Source organism: Colletotrichum lupini, chromosome 3 (assembly GCF_023278565.1).
Source record: "Colletotrichum lupini chromosome 3, complete sequence".
NCBI lineage: Eukaryota > Fungi > Ascomycota > Sordariomycetes > Glomerellales > Glomerellaceae > Colletotrichum > Colletotrichum lupini.
Window position 1 is genome coordinate 5062441 of NC_064676.1, and position 21314 is coordinate 5083754.

At 53.7% G+C, this 21314-nt stretch overlaps 9 protein-coding genes across 9 annotated transcripts; 5 read left to right on the top strand and 4 right to left on the bottom strand.

Annotated features, from left to right (window-relative positions):
* Positions 1-10: 10 nt before the first annotated feature.
* CLUP02_06272 (uncharacterized protein) lies at positions 11-877 on the top strand (the record flags this gene model as incomplete). The annotated part of the gene is made up of 3 exons (XM_049285272.1): positions 11-227; positions 462-795; positions 859-877. The coding sequence occupies 3 exons, from the start codon at positions 11-13 to the stop codon at positions 875-877; spliced, it is 570 nt and encodes a 189-aa protein (XP_049142415.1).
* Positions 878-1068: 191 nt separating this feature from the next.
* Positions 1069-1614, bottom strand: CLUP02_06273 (uncharacterized protein; the record flags this gene model as incomplete). The annotated part of the gene is made up of 1 exon (XM_049285273.1): positions 1069-1614. The coding sequence occupies one exon, from the start codon at positions 1612-1614 to the stop codon at positions 1069-1071; it is 546 nt and encodes a 181-aa protein (XP_049142416.1).
* Positions 1615-2844: 1230 nt separating this feature from the next.
* CLUP02_06274 (uncharacterized protein) lies at positions 2845-4059 on the bottom strand (the record flags this gene model as incomplete). The annotated part of the gene is made up of 4 exons (XM_049285274.1): positions 2845-3060; positions 3132-3617; positions 3677-3989; positions 4049-4059. 4 exons carry the CDS (start codon positions 4057-4059, stop codon positions 2845-2847), a joined length of 1026 nt encoding a protein of 341 aa, XP_049142417.1.
* Positions 4060-6259: 2200 nt separating this feature from the next.
* CLUP02_06275 (uncharacterized protein) lies at positions 6260-7166 on the top strand (the record flags this gene model as incomplete). The annotated part of the gene is made up of 3 exons (XM_049285275.1): positions 6260-6311; positions 6362-6518; positions 6575-7166. The coding sequence occupies 3 exons, from the start codon at positions 6260-6262 to the stop codon at positions 7164-7166; spliced, it is 801 nt and encodes a 266-aa protein (XP_049142418.1).
* Positions 7167-7199: 33 nt separating this feature from the next.
* CLUP02_06276 (uncharacterized protein) lies at positions 7200-7372 on the top strand (the record flags this gene model as incomplete). The annotated part of the gene is made up of 2 exons (XM_049285276.1): positions 7200-7256; positions 7307-7372. 2 exons carry the CDS (start codon positions 7200-7202, stop codon positions 7370-7372), a joined length of 123 nt encoding a protein of 40 aa, XP_049142419.1.
* A 510-nt stretch (positions 7373-7882) lies between these two features.
* On the bottom strand, positions 7883-9184 carry CLUP02_06277 (uncharacterized protein; the record flags this gene model as incomplete). Its single annotated transcript, XM_049285277.1, has 2 exons — positions 7883-9021; positions 9103-9184. The coding sequence occupies 2 exons, from the start codon at positions 9182-9184 to the stop codon at positions 7883-7885; spliced, it is 1221 nt and encodes a 406-aa protein (XP_049142420.1).
* A 508-nt stretch (positions 9185-9692) lies between these two features.
* Positions 9693-11522, top strand: CLUP02_06278 (uncharacterized protein; the record flags this gene model as incomplete). Its single annotated transcript, XM_049285278.1, has 2 exons — positions 9693-9905; positions 9960-11522. The coding sequence occupies 2 exons, from the start codon at positions 9693-9695 to the stop codon at positions 11520-11522; spliced, it is 1776 nt and encodes a 591-aa protein (XP_049142421.1).
* Positions 11523-12891: 1369 nt separating this feature from the next.
* On the top strand, positions 12892-14508 carry CLUP02_06279 (uncharacterized protein; the record flags this gene model as incomplete). The annotated part of the gene is made up of 2 exons (XM_049285279.1): positions 12892-12948; positions 13015-14508. The coding sequence occupies 2 exons, from the start codon at positions 12892-12894 to the stop codon at positions 14506-14508; spliced, it is 1551 nt and encodes a 516-aa protein (XP_049142422.1).
* Positions 14509-14917: 409 nt separating this feature from the next.
* CLUP02_06280 (uncharacterized protein) lies at positions 14918-21296 on the bottom strand (the record flags this gene model as incomplete). The annotated part of the gene is made up of 17 exons (XM_049285280.1): positions 14918-16102; positions 16253-16602; positions 16671-16712; positions 16813-16879; positions 17159-17380; positions 17459-18496; positions 18560-18747; positions 18819-19104; positions 19140-19564; positions 19670-19752; positions 19821-19914; positions 20080-20129; positions 20204-20347; positions 20454-20541; positions 20607-20674; positions 20727-20987; positions 21064-21296. 17 exons carry the CDS (start codon positions 21294-21296, stop codon positions 14918-14920), a joined length of 4824 nt encoding a protein of 1607 aa, XP_049142423.1.
* Between the last annotated feature and the right edge of the window lie 18 nt (positions 21297-21314).

Sequence of the window (21314 nt, forward strand, 5' to 3'; positions counted from 1 at the left end):
ATAGGTCCGCATGCCTCAGCCCTGGCATCTGGTTCGCGGCTCGCGCCATCTTGAAATCTTGTCAATCATTTCATTATCGGGCCGCCGAAAATTGACGCAAGCCGCTCCCTGCGCCTTCGGAATACCCACCGATTCCACACACCTGTTTGTTTTACGCTTGGGAGGGGCCCATCAGAGCGGCAAAGGAGGGTCAAAGGACTCGAGGAGGCAGCTTGTGGTCCAGAACGGTGTGTGCGGGTCCCATAATAAAAACTGGAAATAACCCGAGCCGATCTCGAATTCGTTTCGCCATCTCTGCGGCGCCGCGCATTTTCTGCCCTACGCGCCTCCCTATCAAGGGTCTAACGCCTATCTACGGAGTCCTCAGGCGTCCTCTTTTTTGATAAGTGACTCGAGGGCGAGAAATTTATTTTCATACAAAGGGGATGGGTCTTTCCTCATCTTTCTCACCTGCCGATTAGCAAACATCCAACTAGGAATTGTTTACCCCCCAACCTTTGGAGCTTCCTCGAAGGCTCCTCACATCATCATCAACAGCAACAACATCAACACCGCCAAAAGGCATTATACACACCACCAAGCCATGCAGTCGGTCCACATCAAGCACGGCTCAATCCGACAGGGCAAGTTTGACATTTACTGGAGCAAGGACAATGAGTGGGCCATCATCGACGAGGAGGAGGAGGAGAACGAGCGCAGGCTGAAGGAGCTTCATCGCCTGAGCACGCGATACTGGAGCGCTGGTCTCTTGGTTGTCCTAGTACCCGCTATGTGCGGTCTACTTTGGTGCTGCCGGTAAGCAATTTTGTCTTTCACCTCACTTATCTTGAGATCTCGCTCACTAACACCTCACCTCAGATTCAGAAGACGCCTCTAAAAAGTATCGCGAGCTTTCAACACTCCACTCAACTCTTATGATTGAATCTCTTCAATCGAATTATGGCTATCCTTCGGGCATGTCACGCCCTTCAGTAGAAGTTCTCTTTTGAACCGACTGGAGCGAAATGAGCGACGCCGTCGACCCCAAAGACCAACGTCGCCATGCGTTCGTCTTGACGCCGAAAGCTCTCATTTCTCTTCCGATTCTTCACTCATCGAACCACCTCGTTCACCTACCCCCATCAACCTCTCATCAAATTTCATCTTTCCTCTCTTGGCCTGCGCATTTTCAGCCGCCGCAACACCAGCATCAAGCCCAACATGAGCAACCCCCTTGACAACACCATGCGCCGCTGCGCTCGAAGTCGACCCGCCGGTGCTCCCCACCAGCACATCAGCACACACCTCGGCCCCCTCGATCGCAACCGCGCCAAATGTCACCCCAAGCGCCATCGGGACCAACACGTCCCCCCTCTTCGTCTTCACCGCCAGGCCCCTCTCGACGGCATGCCTCTCGAGGATCCGCCGTTTCCTGCGCGCGTTCCGGATGCGTGCCGCGTCGTAGGGGACCATGAGCCAGCTGAGCCCCGCAGTGACGGCGCCCGCTGCTGTGTGGAGCGCTGTCGCTGTCGAGCTGCTCGCGACCTGGCGGACGTAGTGGGATCGTCTTGCGATGAGAGCTTCGTCAGACATTTGGCGGCATTTGAGGTCGTATGCTTCTGCGTTGAAGGGCATTGTTATTTTCGCTTTGGAGTCTTTGGAAAGCCGTGGGATGCAACTTGTGCAGGGATGTAAAGGGATTTGGTATGGAATGGGCGGGAATCGAGGCTGAGACTTGGTTGGGCTTATTCCATCTCTCTCAGACCTGGACTGAGAATATGGTCCTTCGGGAAGCACCTGGCAGTTATAACAATATCTCCAGCTATGGAGATTATAATCGACCTACCGTCACAAGCATTCAGACGACGATGGCGCAAGCAGGCAGAACTAAACAGAACGCATATATTGCACAGAAAGAATAGAATCAAGACCGCAGCAGCTCGCACAGATGTGGCTGGCGGAACCTTGAGCTTATCAGACCATACAATCTTCTCTCAGTTGTCAGTCGGAGAAGATAAGTCCGGCCCCGCCAATACCCAATTTCTATGTCTAGTCCGACCCCGAAAGGAGGGGGGGGGGGACGGGGCCGGTTCTTTCGGGCCCCGGGATGGGGGTGGGGATCAGTGCGCCGGTCGCCCCCGGTGTGGCGGAAATGTGCTCCCGACGAACATAACATTGGACGGACTGGGGCTGCGGCTGCGGGGGTCAGATTTCTCCGGCAGTACTGGAAGAGGCGGCGAAATGAGACTGATTAAATCTGGAAAGCTTCCGCTGTGAAAGAAGAAGTTTGCTACAGGCCAGCAGTCAGGAAGCTGAATGGACCTAGTGATTTGGTGGGTTGGTTCGATTTCCCATTGAACGTGTCCATTTAGCTTTGCGATTGCTGGCCCGTAGTACACTTGATTGTTTATAGCGGAAGCACTATTTGACTTCATGTGACGGCATCGGGCCTTTTTTCCTTAGGCGGAGTTTCGGAGTCCGGCTGCTTGAGGTTGATCTGCTGGCGGCCCGGCGCGGCCGTGGATATCAGATGGCCCAAGCAAGATTCTCAGGTACGGTTGCTTGTCGTCTGAAGTCGCGGGCGAGTGAAGGAAGGGTATGCTCAAATGAGAGCCGCATTCGCAGCACCGTTTTCACGATATTAGGAAAGCAAACGAAGTAATGAAGATAATGAGTAATGAGGTCTTCTCGCATTATTAGATCTTAACATTATGAGGTCATGAGCATCGTGAAAAAATCCATCCTCCCCTTTCCATACCATGGGCCTTCCATGGCCTGATGTTCCGTTATTTCCCATCCGATGCTGTACAATGACCCCAAATTCCCGGGATCCGATTCCGTCGTGGTCCCGCCACGAACGCCTCTTTAAGCTTTCAACTCGGTATCCCGCCGGTACGTCCACGAGTGGGCGTCAGAGTACACGGGCTTATACCCCAACACGCCCTCGACCAGAGAAAGAATGATGGTGGGCGTGAGGATGAAGGCGCCGCCGTACTTGTGCTCCGAGACGAGTACCAGGCGGTCGATGCTCGCGCCCATGCCGAAGGCGCACTGGTGCAGCTTGACCTCGACGGCGGGAGGCTGCGTTTCGTTTGTCAGTGACTGCAATGTCTTTCTTGTGTGTGATTAAGTCTCGAGAGAGAGGTTCCTACCTTGCTGCTGATCTGGTGATTCGTCCTCCTCCACTTCTTGAAGTAGTCCGCCAGAAACTTGAGCGTCGCGCTGTGGCTCCCCTGGATCTCAATCTCGTGCGCGCCGCGGCTGTACACGATGAGGTGGTACGGCGCCTTTTGCAGCAGCTCGTCCGGGCGCGGAAGGGCGTCTGCTTTGGGCATGAAATCTGCCTGCGGTCCGCGCGATGCCGTCGAGCTGATGGAGGCGCGCTGGCGGAGATGGCCCGTACCGCCGACAGAAAGACGGTTCAGACGGGCGTCCATTTCCAGGTCGGCCCAGTCTTCTGTCGGAGAGGCGGAGTAAGGGGGCAGCTGCTTGTGGTGGTCGGCGAAGCAGTCCTTGATTTCGGACTTGAAAAGGGGGTGGAGGTCCATTGGGGTTATGAGGCGGAGTTTGGGGAGGGTGATGAGAAAACCTCCTTTGTCGTCGGACCATGCTGTTGAGGCGTGTTCATCGCTGGCGACCTGTTTGCGTGTTTAACTTTCACGTTTCTTACGAGTACAAGACAATAGGGGTCACTCACTTCGACAAAGAGTCGCAACCTCGACCAAGTGAGTCTCAGCTTGTCCAGGAGAGTGTTGGTCCACTCCTCATTCTTCTCGTCCTCGAGAAGCTCCGTCGCGGCGCGGCACCATGCTTCGACGGTGCCGGCGACGGCGGCGACGAAGTCGGTCCTGTCTGCGTACTCTGCGTCGAGCTGGGTGAGGAGGATCTGCCAGTCCGGGTTGACATCTATTTCGAGGCCGAGGACGTCTCGGAGAGCCTTGAGGGCTTGCTGGAGGTAGCTGTCTTCCTTGGTCCAGTGGTCACGGATTGCAACCTTTACTTTGAGGGGTCTGAGTTATGTTAGTCGTTGATAGGCATGATGCGAGGCTCCGTTATGAAAGGAACTTACAGAGTTGTCATGCCAGGCGTGAATATGTTTTGGGCAGTGAGTTTCTTGGTGTTTGGATCTGAGTATCAGATGAATGAGATGATGGTGATGATGATGAGAAACAAGAGATCTCTCTTTCCTCCTTCCCGCACTTATAAGGGGAGTCATCCGGTGGTTGATATTCACCTTCCCAAGCAGCAGGAGTGGAGCCGCGATGCAGCTAGACGCATCAGTCGATAATCCACCCTGGCCACTTGGACACACTTTCGTGACACTTCTGCCTCCCCCCCGGCGCCGCCAAGATCGGGCGCCAAGAGGTGCCCGGCAGGACGGTGGCATGCAGCTGGGCATGTGGCGTCACACCCATCCCAGGCCGCGCAAAAAGGCAACAAGGGGGGAGGCGGAGTACGTTTTCCACGTCAATCATGCCATATGGGACTTATGGAAAAAGAAGAAATGAAATGAAAATGACACAATACACGTGTACGGTGTAGTCGGCGGGGGTTGGAACTTGTTGATCTGGGTTTCGAGAGAATACGACGTTGCGGAAACCTTGGCTGGGTAAAGTGCGTTCCTGTAAGCTCCGAAAAGAGAAGAGAAAACCAAGCACTGCATCTTTACACCTCATAGCTTACGGGCGGTACGGAGCCCTTCGTTACGGAGTCCACTAACAAACTATCCCTACCTCTACTACGCAGCAATTAAACCCAGGCTACCGCTGAACGGTGCAGTTAGTCTGGTCCGGGGCACGGCGGCTGGATCTGCAATGGGTGGGACGCATCAGGTCAGATGATGAGCTGATGGTTCAGCGCGGGTCCCCAGAAGCGGCCACCCGCGTGAACATGCCACAGCCCAGCGGTTCCATCGGCCGGCCGGCACGCCGCGCAAACACACACAACCCATCAATGACCCATCAATCCAAGTGACAACAAGCAGAGTTTAGTATGGAGCATCCGTACTTTGTACACATCTGAGCCTCTCAGGGGGGCGTTAGGTTAGGTGTCAATGACCAAGGCACGTGCCGGGTTGCAGCTGTCCTCTTAACACGACATCCCTGCGATTAAGAGTCTCGACTTTCCAGGTTGTCGACAACTCATCTACGGTCAGACTCATACAGACGGTGAGGGAAGGAAAAGGAACACCAAGACCGGGGAAGGAGACAACAATAGCACCACGGTGTCACGGCCAACGGTCCGGTCCGAAGAAAAATGTTCGGAGACAGACGGACGGATTACCAGGGATGATGATGTCACTCGTGTTCAACCACCTTTGCATCTCATCCTAAAGTAGTGTACTCTGTATGATCTCTCCGGCGCGTTGGCGGCCTCCTTCTCATCCGACAAGTGTTCCCGCCCGCGCCCGCAGCTCCCGGGTCCGCAGACATAGTTCAACACTTTAATTAAGAGACGGGCGCCGGTTTCGAGTATGTGCCGCCGCTCCTACGCTGGATTACCAATTTACTCCTCCGTACACTGCCACAGCCCTCATAGTGGCACCCAAAACTCCGCAGTGATGCGTAGATGCAGTGCCGAGCACCATTTGGTAAGCCGATCGATTATCGATGTTTTACATCCTTACGACTTACGACATGCGAGACTCGTCTCATGGGTAATGGACTCACGGAGGCGCCCGTTGATCGACATGTCACCCCGCAATTCCCCTCACTGCTCAGCGAACCCATCATTACCATCTTTACCATCTTTAACTACCTTAGGTTACCTTAGGTAAGCTAGTGTTCCTGAACCCCTGAATGACTGTCTGAACTGTTGCGCGATGCCCCATGATGCGCCACCACCAAAACTCCACGAACCTCACTCACTCATGTCCACAATGCTCAACATGAGGAGAAAATAAGCGGCGAGGATAGGCAGATGTCAAAGAATAACCTCCACATTCTTTACATTCGTTCGCTGTTTTCTGTCTAGCATCGTCAGGCTGAATACTTAGTCGCGACTTAAACCCTGTGATTGAGCGCGACTAGTGGCCGTTGGCGGGCCAAGAGTCAATAGTGAGGCTGGTTTCATCCTTCACGAGGGAGAGCTGAGAAAGGAGGCTCACAACTGAGGGGGAAATGCGAGACACTCGATCCGATGACTCAAGCTAGGCTTCAAGAGCTGAAATAATGGATGAAAGGATAAAAGGCTTGTATTCAGACGACTTCTCACACTAGATGAAATTGATCTCATCAATCTGAATAGAACTTCACTTTCTTTACTCGTCTGATCAATCACCATGTCTCGCTTGCCTCCTGCCGAGAGACTCCCTCTCGCCGTGCGGAAGAACAGTATGTACTGATGTCTCAAGTCAAGTATTCAGTCACTGACCACCTCCGAGTCCGCGATGATTGGGAGAACAAGAGAGAAGACTTCCAGAATAAGCTCTCTGACGTCCTGGGCACAGAGTGGACGCTCAAGGACATCAGCCCTATCGCGCTTTACCCTTACGCCGAAGAGGGTTACGCCAAAGAGCGCCTAGGAAGCTGCATCGAAAAGTAAGATCCAGACGCGAAAGCGTATCCGAGCTCTCTAATCTAACAATCAAAACCAGCTACGTCGATTCAGCAATCTATAACCTCAAGTACTTCATTGAAAGATACGGCGAAGACGGCAAATCCGAGCTCAACTCCATCTGCCACGCCCACTCCCTCATTATCGACCTCGATGACCGCCCCGAGGGCGAGCGCGTCTCCTACTGCGGCGTCATCGTCAAGGAGGACGGCGTGCTGGCGATCGTCTTTTCCGAAAGAAATCTAGGCGTCAACATCGGCTCCGCCCTCGAGACGCAGGGTCTCCTGAGCGCCTTGAATGCCGCGCCTCCCGCACCGGGGTCCGCCGCGCCCATGAATTTTGCGGCGCGCAATTCCGTGAGGCGGGACTATGATCCGCAGATCGAGGAGACGAGAAAGTCGTTTGCGGATATGCTCGAGAGGCCTGACATTGTGCTGTGTCCCAATCTCGAGGCGAACTTTGAAAAGATCAAGGCTGCGGCGGAGAAGAAGGGGAGCGAGGTGAGGAGTGATTGGGAGGTGAACATTGGTGCTTTTACGAGGATGTACTTTGAGGGGCTGAGGTCTCAGATGAGGTATCAAAAGTTTGATGATGATGATATGTTGAGGGAAGGGTTCAATGAGGCTGCTTAGAAGGGGGAGATTCACTTCCGGATCGTGGATAAGATGGCGTATGCGACGTACGGGGAGGTTGTGTTGGATGATGGGCTTATTTGTCTTCAGGTATGTCCCGCCGACTTCACGGTTTTAACCTTGCTAACCGGTTTCACCAGACCCAGGCGCATAACTTTGGAACGAATGTCGATTACGCAGCAGAGAAGCTCTTGGACCAGCTCTAGGTGGGTGTTTGTATGTGCTCAAGTTGAGCCAACGAGGCTAGGAATATTTGTAAAGTTCAGACTCCATATCAGGCAGTCAGCACTTGTTACCACCTATCATGTCAAACGCAGCCAACTCGAGCTCCACGACAGTGAGACCAATGTTGCCGGTATAGATGGTAGAGCCGCCAACAGACGGGTTCTCCAACAAGTGGACGCCGATCATCGAGGCAATTAAATAGACAATAGAACAACCTTCGTCCCTACTTCTTCGACGACTTCTATCACTGCCTCTATCAATACCTCTATCACTCTCTTTATTGCTCTCTCTATTCCGCCCTCTATTCCTCCCCTTATTACTTCCTCTACTTCTATTGTTGTTCTCTACTTCTCAAAGTATATTCTTGATTACTATACCTGAAGGATTGAGCACTTGAGATAATGACAAGGATAGTATTAAAGATACAAGGGAGAAAGGTATTAATGATATATTAATCATCGGACTGTTGTGTCACTCACTTAGCTACCTATCTACCGGGCTCTACGGCACCATCGTCTGCCATCGACAAGCGAGCTACACATGGACGTCTCGAGCAAGGCACCCATCACGCCACCAACGAGTACACCTCCCGCATCGCCAACAGTAACAACCCCAAGACAAACCTCTCGAGGAACCGTATCCCTCCCTTCTCCAACCAGCCTTGCCAAAACATTCACATACACAGATCCAGCCGCTAAACCGATCAAGAAGACCAAGAAAAAGGACAGTTGCGTTGAGACGAGGAACACGGCGTTGAAGAACGCAACCGCCGTCCAGGCGCACAGAGCCGTCAGGTGAAGCCTGAAGTTTCGCGTCGGAAGAAGCTTAAGCGATGACCGTCCCATCCAGACACCTAGATGGAGCGTCATGCCGTATGTTGCGTAAAAGTGGGCGAACGTATCAAACGCTGATCCATCGAGCGGCCTGGCGAGGCCATATTGTGAGAGAGAGATGGCTGCGGATGCTGTGAAGAGAGGCAACATCTCCGAGCGCATGAGATTGCGGAGCAACTCAAACCTGCTTCGCTCGTGGTTCGTACCATTGGCCTCGTCGTGCCGCAAGAAGGATTGTCCTTCCTCGGCACTGGCGTCCTCTCGTTGCTTCCCTCGCGCGTCATTCTTCGTACCCCTTTTCGAGGACCGTTGAGGCAATACAACAAAGTGAGCCACCAGAAGCAGAGCTACACCGTAGTAGACATACGTGGTAGCGCTTCGCAAAAGCTTCCCGGCACCGTACGTCAAAAGAAACGGCCACACGGCGTTCTCCAGCACCCCCGCGCCGGTACCGAAGCCCCACCCCGCCAGCCCCGGAAGCCCGGCGTGCCCGATCATTCCGAGACAGCAAACCTCCGTGACCGCCGATGTGGTAGACGCAATCATGGTAGTAGCAATGCGTATTGGCGGAGGCACGTTCGGCGGCGTGTCATCTGCAATTCGCTTGAGAACGACCCATACCGCCGCGACGAGAAGCGGTCGGATTCGGCATGGTATGCGGTGAATGACGAACGGGAGGGTTAGTTTAGTGAGAAGTACCGGCGTGACTTCGATGAGGATGACGATGTGGCGGGGGTACGGGATGATGAGATAGTTTGAGGCATGAATGAGGGACGGTAGGATTGTATTGGCTAAGCCTGTGGTTCGTATGAGTTTATGCCGAATTGTGGTTGCAGTATAGTGCTTTCTGCCCGTCATCAGTTAAAGAGTAAACTCACCTATCAGGGCAAAAGCCAAAAAAGTCCGAAATTCGTCGAAAGACCACGCGGTCCGGGCCGTGGTCTTACTTTTCGACGCCATCGCGAAAGCGAGGCCTCGGGGTGTCTCTAAGGTTCACGACATCCTGCAACCGCGAACTGAGACATGGGGGTTTCCCTCTCAAGAAGTATAAAGAAGAAAGGCTGCGCGCAGCCTTATTCGAGATCAATTAAGGGAACACGATCGTCACGGATTATGTCGAGGAATCAATGATAGACCTGCTCGACTTCCACGTGTTAGGTGAGAGCCCAATGCGCGAGGGTAGTGGGTGAGTTGTCCAGAACCCGGTCCGGACGAATCGAATCCACCACGTGGGATGAACCCGGCAATTGATAGGGAACTAGGGCCCCGCGTCGGACCCGTCGATCCATATGGCCGTAACGGCAGCACGCAGCTATGCCGGCCGATTGTCATCTTATCGGCGTCGTCAGCTCTCATTTCTCAATGCGATGCTTGGCAGACTCGTTAAGTCGGGTATTTGTCTGATAAGCAGAATGTGCCGCAGGCGGGAAGGCCATTCTATCATCCATCAGTGTCTACCTCTGCGAACATGATGATGCCTGGAATGGCGTCAGCTACGTTTCCATGGCGTCGGTGGTCGAAATCAAAAATTGAGACGCAAAGCAGCATGTGGGATGGCGAAGCTCAACACCGCCGCCGGAGCCCGGTTATCAGGTCAGGTCAATATTGTGCCGATATTGTGAAGTTCATCCTACCTGTCATCATCTTTATGGGCGTCTTTGGCTTTGTCTTGACGAACTTTGTAAGTCCACCGTTCTCTTTCGCTCTTGGGGTACTACTAACACGATCTTCATAGTTCCCTGCAGAGTTCAGACACTTCATCCATGGCAGTGACGCAGAAAGAAGAATCACGGGAACAGACCTTGAAAAACTTATGGGTTCAACTCCTGTTGACACAGGGGGCTCACGCCGACTGCGGCTCTTCATGCCCGCCGACGGACCAAACATTAACCTCTGCAAGACAGTCATGTCGGCCGTGGCGCTAGGCTACCCCATGCCCACGCTTCTAAACTGGAATGGGGAGTTCAACAGGCCCGACTGGCACTTTGCAGGCTCTCATATTGCGAAACTAGAGTCACTATTGGCGGTCGTCGATGCTCTTTACGAAAAAGATGACGGGGAAGATGTGAACGAAAACGATCTCGTTCTCCTTGTAGACGCCTACGACATCTGGTTTCAGCTTCCGCCATCCGTCTTAATTGAGCGCTTCCACCAGCTGAATCGCAAAGCCAACATCCGGGTGCAGAGACAATGGGAGGAAAGCGGCCTGAAGAGCGGGTTCCCCATTAGCCCCCCGACGCAGAACATCATCGTCACCGCGGCCAAAGATTGCCAGCCGGACTGGGAGTCAGGGTCCGATCCGCGATACGACTACTGGCCAGACTCACCCCTGCCACGAGACTTCTACGGCGACAAGACTGACCAAGTTCTACCTTATGTCTTTGACTCGGCGAGGAAATACAAAAAGATTCGCCCCCGATGCGTCAACAGCGGGATGATCATGGGCACTATCGGATCTTTGCGGGGCGCGCTGCGCAAGAGCAAGGAAAAGATTGAAAAAGCCGCGGGTAGCGGGCGGCAGCTCTGGATCGACCAGGCTCTTATCGCAGAGGTCATTGGAGACCAGGAGGTTTATCGCCACTGGGTTCGTGGCCTCTCTTCAACGTGGAATGGTTTCGTTTCTGAAGAGCATCTCGGGAGCATGCCGAAAGAGGTACGGAGAATTGCAGACGCGGCGCTGGCTGGCGAAAAGTTTGAGTTTGGGATCGGGCTGGATTATGAGTTTGCCACGATCCCGCCTACCTGCTCCTCCGAAGACGACGGGTACTTTGTGGAGCTTGACGACGCCGAGGCCATCAAGAAGGAGTCTGAAAAGGCTGGGGTCCCGGGCGAGGTGAGGGTACAGAGCATTCCGGAGGAATTGCGAGACGTCCCTCGGCCTCTGCCGGGGCACAGCTGGGGCAACGTCTCGCTCTATACCGACTTCTTCTTTGGTACCGCGTCCGTGGGCATACATCATAACGCCTACATCTTTGGGCTGAAGAAGTGGCGGCTGGAGAATTGGTGGAGTCTGACGTGGTTTTATCCTCACTTGCGGGATCTCGTGGTCCAGGCTCTTGATGCGAATCGAAAGTTGGTGCCCTTAGCGAGACTTCTCACTCGTGGCGACAGCGGGAACGAGGTGGTCTACTGGGCGGCGGAGGAAGAGCTTGATGGGAAGAAGAGCGTTAGGGTGTATGACGGTTCGAAAAAGCCGGGGAACTTTTCATTCATTGGTTGGGATGAAATATGCCAAAATGGAGATGAAGAGTGGTATAGTGTACTGTTTGTAGATGGAAAGGGGCAGCTGGAGGTGTGAGATATGTACTAGTCAGAGACGCGCGATGGATACAGATTTGGTGATGGCGGGGTAAAGGCTTCTCTTTCCCACGGCCTGTCTTTGGGTCAACGGTTCATAGGCCCACGCTTTTCCCCGTTTATTGCAACATGTCATTGTCGATTTGCGGTAAAACTTTCGACAAGTAGCTCCTTGATTATGTGGAAAATCCGGAGTTCATCATCATGTCAGTCTATCATAGCAAACGCATGCTCCTTTTCAACTGACTGTATGCTGGAACATAGGCCCATATGACCGCAGTCAATATCATCCTATCCGACGCCTAGGAATGTCCTATCGTATTGGAATACCTTACATTGGACTGAGCGAACTTAGATCGCATCGATGGTGAGGGTCTCCGCGAGAAGACCTCGGCAGCTTCCCCCATTGAGTCTTGGCAGCCACGGAGGCCTATACTCTATATTTCTATCTAAGGTCGTGTCTCTATGGTTTAACTAATCTAGACAAGCTGTAGGATGGCCATGAACTGCCACTACAAACCGCCGGAGTATCCGCCTGCAGAGTCATCACAAGGGACGACAATATCGTGCTTATCCCAATTAATTCGATCAAGGTAGGTCAAGAGTACTTCAGAGTCACAATGATTCACTCGCTCACTGCGTGTGTTCTCGAGCGGGAACGAAGTCCCAGAGACATTAAACATTTTCATCATGCCAAGCTGGAAGGTCCCGAATATGTTCCAGCCCATTGACGGTGATTTCCAACGCATGAGGCTGTGTCGATGGACATAGGAGGTCGACTTAGAGCCTCGTTTTCGCATCACAAGGCGTATAGACAATGCTCGGGACAACCGGTAATGAGTGCCAATCCATCTCCAATACACAATGACGGAGACAGCCTGTGATCATCCAATGAGGACCGTATGCGACGTAGAGCGATCGATGGAATAACGAAGAGAGAGAACCGGGGAGATGATCCAGTCTCGGGGACGCTGTATACCTGAATTAGGCACGGTATCGTATTTGAAGCTGTCTCATTGGCTAGTCCGTGGGTTCTTGGCTATGAACAAGCCCCCGTAATGCGACTATACATGTGGGGATACACGGATCCGAAGATCTTAGGGAGAGGCGGCGCAATAGCCTTGTACCTGGATGCTTGCTTGGTGGCAATGCTGCAGCCCATGGTAGATCATACAGTCGTGATGAGGCTCGATATGGTTGTTGATTTGTATAAGTTGACTACATCTCTCTTCAGATGAGATGCCTCTCTTCTCAACAGTCAAGGACAACGTTCATTCACTCAAGCTTCCTCCTCGCCCTGTTTCTCCTAATTACAATCCACTCTCTTTTCTACTCACAGACTCGAAAGCCTGAGCATCGCTAGTCTCAGGATGAAGCAAGTCAACTTCTTCACCGCGGCCATGGTAGCCTGTATGGCCAAGCTCGTCGTACGCCCCCATTCCCATCTCTAACCCTCTACAACTTCAAGTCTTCTCACCTACTGGAATATCTAGGCCTCGGCGGACATCGTCGCGGACTCCCAAAACGTGACGGCCCCAGACTTCATCGGAAAAGCAGCCACGTCCCAACCCCTCCGCCCCAAGGAACGCTTCTCCCCAGACGCCCTCCATGCCCACATTGACGGCGGCAACACCCGAAGCGACGACTACATGGGCCCCCTCGGCATCTCCTCCGTCGCCTCCTCGGCTGCCGTGCAGACGGGCTACATGTTCTGGGAGAACAGCACGAGCCTCCTCGTCGCACTGGAGTGCGTCTCCTCCCAGGCGCCCATCGGATTCTGCCTCGCGGCGCTGGACCCGGAGACCATGGACGTTCTCGTCCAATGGACCGCGCCGGCGGGACGTACTGCCGCCTCGAATTACTGGCAAGTCGTCGACAACCACGTCGTTATGCCCACACTCGAAGGCTTCATCATGGAGATCCAGCGCCTCGGCACCGGCACCTCCACGACTTTCACCCAGATCCGCGAGGTCGACGTCTCGTCCCGTCTCCCTTCGGGCTCCATCATTGCCATGGCCGGGTACACGGACGACGAGAACCTCTGGTTCGTCGCCACGCCGGCGCCCCTCGTCGGCCTTGAGGGAAGCAACACCACCACCATAGGCTACGTCCAGCCCGACGGCACCATCTTCAGCACCGCCCTGGACAACCAAATCGTCGAGAACGGCATGGCCGTCAACGGGAAGAACATCTACGTCCTCACGGGTCCCGCCGGCCCCGAAGACCACGCCGACGCCCGGGGCCACTTTTATGCTTTCCAAGCGGATACGGCCAACGGTGGCGGCGTGGTAGCGGCCTGGAACGAGACGTACCTCGCCGGCAGCGGTATCAAGCCAGGCGGCCTCTCCCGCGGCTCCGGCGCGACACCAAGCCTCCTCGGACAGAAATACGTCGCCATGACGGACAACGCCGACTCGCAAATCAACCTCAACGTCTATCGCCAGGCTTCCGCCATGGCCGAAGGCCAAACCTCGAGCTTCGTCTGCTCCGTCCCGCTCTTCACGCCCGGCGCGAGCCTCAACGAGGCCTCGCTGACGTCGCACTTTGACGGGACGACGTACAGCGCCATGATCCCCAACTGCTACAACTCGCCTTCCTTCCTAGACGTCAGCGAGGATGACGTTAACGGCAGCTACAATAACCTCACGCAGGTGACTCCCGGCGTGGCGCGCGTGCGGGTCAATGCCGACGAGAGCTGCGAGCTGGTATGGGATTTGCCTATCGTGGCGACCATGATCACGCTGTCGACGAGTAACGGTATCTTGTACGCGTACACGCAGGACCGGGAGCTCGCTGTGGGCGGAGAGTATGTGTGGTACATTGCGGCGTTTGATTATGCTTCTGGACAGGAGATTTGGCGCAAGAGGGTTGGTGCTGGTGGTGTGTTTAACCCCGGTCCGTCGCATCTGCAGCTCGGTGCGAATGGAAGGATTTATGAGGGTATTGTTGGTGGTGTTGCGTGGGTTGAGGATTCTCCTTCTCCTTAGATGGGGGTTTTCTCATTGCCGGTGTTTCTGGTGAGAGAAGCTGCTTGGCATCGTCAGTTGGTGAACGGTGGTAATATCGGGATGGGGCAGAGCTATATGAATGGATATAAGTTTGCTAGATTCCACGCATATGAGACTTAGATCACTTACTGTCCCATTAATCTAATTCCTTCACCGCTACTTTCTGCTTCTGAGAACGATTAGAAATCTCTAAAGGGACGTCGTGAGGTTATACTTACATGAGTCTAGCCAAGATTGGCATCAGCCTCGTGATAATCCTGTGTGAGTATAGGTCTAAGTAGAGCGTTCAACCATCCTCGCGTTATACAAAAAGCAGAAATCATACCACTTCATCCCATCAACCTAAACATACACTCGCTTTAAAGGATAAGAACCATATGCTAACCTCTCAACTCTCAACCCACTCAAACTCCTCGACAGCCAACGTCATCTTCGGCCACCACTCCCTCGGCAAGAATCTCATCACCCCGTCAAACTCCCTCTCCGCCGCACCCTGCGCCCACCACAAATGCGTCGCCCTCCTCAACAGCATAAAGAAGTACCCGACGATAGCTAACGTCCTCGGGTCCTGCGCCTCCAACAACTCGACGAACCGCGGCGGGACGTGCGCAGGGAACCGCAGCAGATCACGCTGCAGAGCCGAACCCTGGATCTTATCGAGACGGTCGACAGCGATACGATACGCTTCCAACGTCTCCGGCTCTGTCTTTTCTTCATCGAGGTCTTCTAGCAGGAAGTCAAACGCCCCCGGCTTTGCTGGCCTCGGCGTCTCGTTTTGCTGTGATGAGGTCTGCCGCTCTGGTTTATAGAGGTGGCCTATCCTACTATTCCGGATCCCGGGCAAAGCGACCTTTAATAGCGCGTTGACGTTCCGAAAGGGCGTGAACCAGTGATGCGGGACCCGCGACCCCGCCCCCGTCCCCTCTCCCGCATCCGAGCCGCTACCGTTGCTATCGAGAAACGACTGGTTCGCGCTGGTGTGGAACATGATGATAGTACACGTCGCCATCACAACGGGAGCATTCTGCGCGTTGATCCCCTCGCGCACAATTTGTCTCGAATGCGCCTCGATAGCCCTCGCCATGTAAGCATGCGAGGCCTCCGACACTGCTGCTGCATAAGTACTACTGCTGCTGCTGTCATCCACCCTCGCCGCGGACCGTCGGAGGTGAAACGCCGCAAACCCGAGAACAGCGTCCATAAGAGTACGATCTGTCACGGCGAGGTCCGTAATCCAGCTCGACCAACTTTGCTGGTCAGTCGAGGGGTACGAGGCCGTCATGGCCAGGTAGTGCCGGAAGAAGCGCGACTTCATGCCGTCGGTCATGATGTCTACTAATACTGGAGGACTACTCGGCCGTATGAGAGTCAGGGATGTCAGGGATAATGCTGTGGACGAGGACGACGATGCAGACGATATTAATGATGATGATGATGATGACGACGATAATATGAAGGGTGGCGCCGGCGGACAAGAAGTGGGTTTCAGACTGAAGCGGGATTGTAAATCGATGAAATCACACCGCAGGTTCGCCTTTGTGCAACCTCCACAGGCGGGCCGGACCTCATCGCACTTTTGTGTATGGTCAGTACTTGTACTTGCGTATAAGGTAGGTAGACATGTAAGAAGGTATGCAGTAAGGTATCAAGTGAGAAACCCGTCCGACCCCCTGCACCCGGGACGCGGTGATCGTAAGGTCGGGACGCCTCGTTCAGAGCTCACCTTGATTCGCCGCGTCTTGCAGCGCCTGCAGCCGAGTCTCGACTTGTGATGGGCTCGTCTGACTCTCTCCGTCATTGCAACCGGGTAAGATGTGTAGTGGATCTTACTTCGGGTGTTTGCAGCAAGTATCGGGCCTAGAATCCTTCTGGAAGTTACAAGATACACCAAAAGCAAGGGCAAGCAAGCAAGAAGAAAGAACGTGGCCACTGAGATGTGCCAGTGAGGGAGGAGAGTCTGTGGGAAGATGGGAGAGCAGAAGGGGGGTCGTCGCTCAGATGCCGGAACGCTGCGTCGATGCTTTGACCCGGTTCCGGCCAATGAGAGGCGCCGGAATACGGTCTTGGATAGATCTTGGGTCTAGTAGCGACATCCCATCTCAATCAAACTCTATCCCTACCGCCGATCTACACCTACGTACCTGACTTTACGTATAGGTAAATGACTTTCATGTCAGGCTTTGCTGTGGTTTGGTGATCATAAGTAAGCCAGACACGTCCATTATTCGCCTTGGGGCTGCTCTCTCACTTGCTGCTCATTTTTACCTACTGCAGTGCGTGTACCAGAAGCTGTGAGATCATCCAACATACCTATGAAGAAACTCATCAGCTTTTTGCCGTACGCAAGTGGCTGTCTCACTGAACATATCTCATATATCACGTCTTACGAGGCTCAAGTTCCTTCATATCGTTCCCATTAAAGTAGGCCGTGTGTCGTCCTGTTCTCGATATATGCCTATAGGAAGTCGCCTGCACATCAAAACGTAAAGAAAAGTGAAGGGGTGGTTCCGCGAATCAGCCACCAATCCGTTGTGTGTCCAATGACGGAGCCAGTCCGCGGACATCAACCCGAGGTATCTTGTTTTCCTGCCATTTCTCCCGTCATCCAATTCTTCGTCCCCAAGCTCACATTCTTCTCATAGAGCCATATGCTGTCAGACACAATGCGATCCGACAAAGAGCCTGATCGCTTTGCTTCACGACCGCCTCGCATGTTGGCAAACAGACCTTTAAGAGTCTCTTTGCGCAGACAGTTGAGTCCCGAAGGAGCGTGAGATCCACCAAGAATATTCATTGCTGCTGTAAGGAGACTCATGTCTGCATCGTGCTTTTCGTTGTGGGGTGCCGTGACCTTCACACATGGTGCCGCATTACGACGAGGCTATCGCCGCAATGCTGGACCACTCCACAATCCTTTGCTCGTCTCCACGACCTTGTTCTGCTCACTGCCTGGCCGCAAACTTGCTGGGACGCTGCTGGGTGCCGGACCTGCATCGGACATGACCACATCATTCTGGCTGCTATCGGCTTCGGGTTGCGTTCCATAGCCTGAGTCCTTGTGGGCCCCGTTGCCGAGGCTGATGGCGCTATCGTCCTTCCTTGCGTTTTGCTGGGTCTTGAGTGCGGCAGCGCCACGTCCGGGCTCTTTCGACTTGGCCCCGTCCATCAGATTGCTCTGGCCCTCGCGAAGCTTGTTGATGGCACGAACTGTATCAATTGCAGCATGCAGCGTCCTACGAGCATTGAAGTTCTTCTTGACAGTGGGCAGCAAGTTCTGGCCTTCGCCCTCGCCGTTGTTGAGGTAGCCAGCAACGAAGGGGTGTTGCAGGGCTTCGTGCGCCGTCATGCGCTTGTTCGGGTCAATAGTGAGGCAGCGACGGATGAAATCCTTGGCGTGATCGGAAACACCCCGCCAGTAGTCGAAGGGGGTGAAGCTGTAGTCGGCGTTCAAGATAGCTTGCATCTCCTCGAAATCGCTATCGCGGTCGAATGGCGTGTAACCGCACAGAAGGAAGTAGGTGATGACACCGAGCGCCCATACATCTACAGGCTTGCCGTGACCAATCTTCTTGAAGATCTCGGGGGCCATGTAGCCAGGGGTACCGCATGTCGTGGTCAGCACGTGGAACTGCTCCTCATCCATAATGCGGCTCAGTCCAAAATCGGCAATCAGGAGATCTGCATTGTCTTCTGGTGTACGGAACAGGAGGTTCTCGGGCTTCAGATCGCGGTGGACGATGCCGTGGTCGTGCAGATAAGCAACGGCGGAGAGCGTCGCCCGAATAAGATCTGCGGCGTCGGATTCGTAGTATGAGCCTTTGCGGCAGATGCGGTCGAAGAGCTCGCCGCCGAGAGCTAGGTCGGTCACGAGGTAGAGGTTGTTCATCGTCTCAAAGTAGTCGACAAGTGTAAGGATGTTCTGGTGGCCCATGGAGACCTTCTTTAGGACAGCGATTTCATTGCGGACCTGTAAGAGGGGTTGTGTCAGTTTCTTGGTCAAGGATGCAGAGGAAGGCAGTCGAAGGCGTACCATGTGCTCTCGGCCGGCCATCAATCGCTTGTTGATGACTTTTGCGGCATAGTAGCGACCGGTGTCAATGTGAACGCACTCCTTGACGACGGAGTAGGAACCGGCACCAAGCGTCTTGCCGACCTTGTACCTGCAGGGCTGAACCTGAGGTGACGGAGATGCTCCGTTGGCGCCGTTGGAAGCCATTGCTGCGGCCAACAGACAATGTGATGAGGGTGCTGGAGGGGGAAAAGAATCGAGGCCACGAGCGTCGCCCAACGATCGAAGAGGGTCAGGCGATAGCTCGGGAGATAAAGGTCGGTCGGTCGGGTTGCGGTCGCGAGATCAAAGATGTTGGCGGGGTAAGCAGATGGCGAAGATCGGTCAGCGGTTTTTTGGGGGCGGTTAGCCTCACTCGACAAAGCTAGCACCAAAATTACGGGCTGGTTCGACAATGGTAGGGCGAATGAGACAAGCAGCAAAATTGTCTTGATAAAGAATTTGTCTCCGTATCCAAGTCGCAGGAAGAGAGAATTCGAGGCTCGAGGTGGAAGTCTGAGAACAATCTGGCCAAGATTGCTCAAAGGAGCGAGCAGCTGACAAAGTGGGCACGGCAGGTGTTTGGCTGGATTATTGGGCTGATTTGATGATCGACGGTCCCTGGTCGTGTTGACTGCCCCTTGAGAGGGTCTCGTGGGGCCAGTGTGAAATGGACGCAAGGATCAAATCGGCACACAGCAGATAGATGAAGGGGGTGGTGTGCTGTCACTATGACGCTATGTCGCAGATCAATTTGACGGGCGTCGAGCACGCGATGGTGGTGGAAAGAAGAGACGGTGTTTGGAGAATTTGGAAACCAAAAAACGACGATGGGAGGAAGTGGGAGTGAAGAGAAAGAGAAGGATTCGAGGTTGCGGAGATACATACGGAGTAGACTGGATGGGAATGGAAGAGACGAACAAGTGGACCACACGCCGCTACACCGAAGATAGTGGACATGTATGGGCATTAGGGGCACTCTAGCATCTAAGCACCACATGCGCCAGGTCGTTCAGCTCGAGACATCAGGGACCCTCATTCTCTCTTGAACATGGATGGGATGGTCCCGCAACTTGGAGACAGCTCACTGACAATATTCCCAGCACAGGAGCTCCGGCTCTTGTTCTGACCACTGATCGCCTGAGGATCGCTCTCGCTTTGTCGAGGAACCCCCCCTTGGACCCCTTCATACGTGTATTTCTTTCCACGACAATTTACTAGGTATTGTTAATAATGAAGCGACCCATTCAGGATGGGGGTGCTGGATGGATGCTGACGGCCTGACGAGGCGGCCCGGGCCCAGCCATGAGAACTGGGGTCCCCACCCCAGCTGACAACTGCTCGGTGGGTGCGTTCTAGCTTCTATTTGGTACTTACTCAAAACGGCCCCCAACCAGTCCGTCAGCTGCTCGTCTTCATATCAGATTTCCTCTCGATAGGTAATACCAGCCTTATTCAAGTCCTAAGACAAGATCATGGGAAAGCTCTGGTCTGAGGCTGACCTGCAAACGGTTCAGATGTCTGGCCGGAGCAGCCACCACCACTCTTTGATCTGCTTCTGAGCGAGTCTTGCATCTAATATCTACATCTCCGTATGAAAAAACGTACACATATTCATACATCTACCCATGTCTAACACAGACGACGCAGGTTTCTCTGCCGTCTTGAATAGTGAGCATTCCGTCCTTGGCACATGCTATTGAAATGCCGTTTTCTGAGTCAAAGTTCAGGGTCCAGGCCTGAACCCCTCTTGTTTGCCAGCCGGCCGTTCTTTGGTGCTTGGCCAGCTCTGGACCCTACCCCACACCAATATCTTCTCTCCTCCGTAGTTCGACCGGCTGGCGGCCTGGTGTTTGCATGTCTCGGTTCCGCCAACTTTGTTAGCTGGGCAGAAAAAGCAGCTGGGCGAGCTTGGTGCCACGACTCAGCAACACCCGCCAGGTCGGAATCCATCATCACCTTTTCTTGCCGGACCGAAAATCAGGTGTCGACACTTTGGACATTTCCTAACCTGCTCAGTCAAAAGAACGTCGATTCTGCTTCTTGGTGCTCATTTGTTTCTTCTGCCTCAGTCGTCCCTCGTTGAATTGTTTTGCTCTACACTCCTTGTCAGCCCTCAGGTGCATTGGTGTATGAAAAGACAACTCACATCTCAGCATGTTTTTTCTTCTTGTCAGAACTTGTTTCGCCAGGGACTGTCTCTTGATATATCCTCTGGATCTCGTCGACGAGCTTTTGCTGGTTTTCCTCCGAGTTGGCATCTCTCTGGCGGTGCGTTTGAGCTTGGAATGTCAGAGAATCAGATCTAGCTGTGTAGTATTTTGATGCCCTGATGCCTTGGTGTAGCAATTTAGGCAAGACTGGTAAGATGTCCTTGATAGGCCAAACCGTGACCGCTTTGCTCTCCGTTCTATCATGACATTAGCAAAAATGCAAGCCAGAGGTTAGAGATACCGGAATATCCAGTATATATGCGAGGAGCCTACTTGTTGACATGCTGACCACCCGGGCCACTGGACCGGGCATAAGTCGTTTGCCCCTTGGGGAGTTGGCTACCGTTGAAGGACTTGTGCCATGATCTTGCTTTTCCCAACTCTTCAGGATCAAAATCCGCCTCGAATGCTTGGAAGCGAGCCCAGCGGACAAGCTCCAGGGGTCGAATGAAAGAGCTTCCCAATATTGGACGGACAGATTGACATAGACTTGTCGCAAACTTCATTGTGGCGGTTAAGTTGAT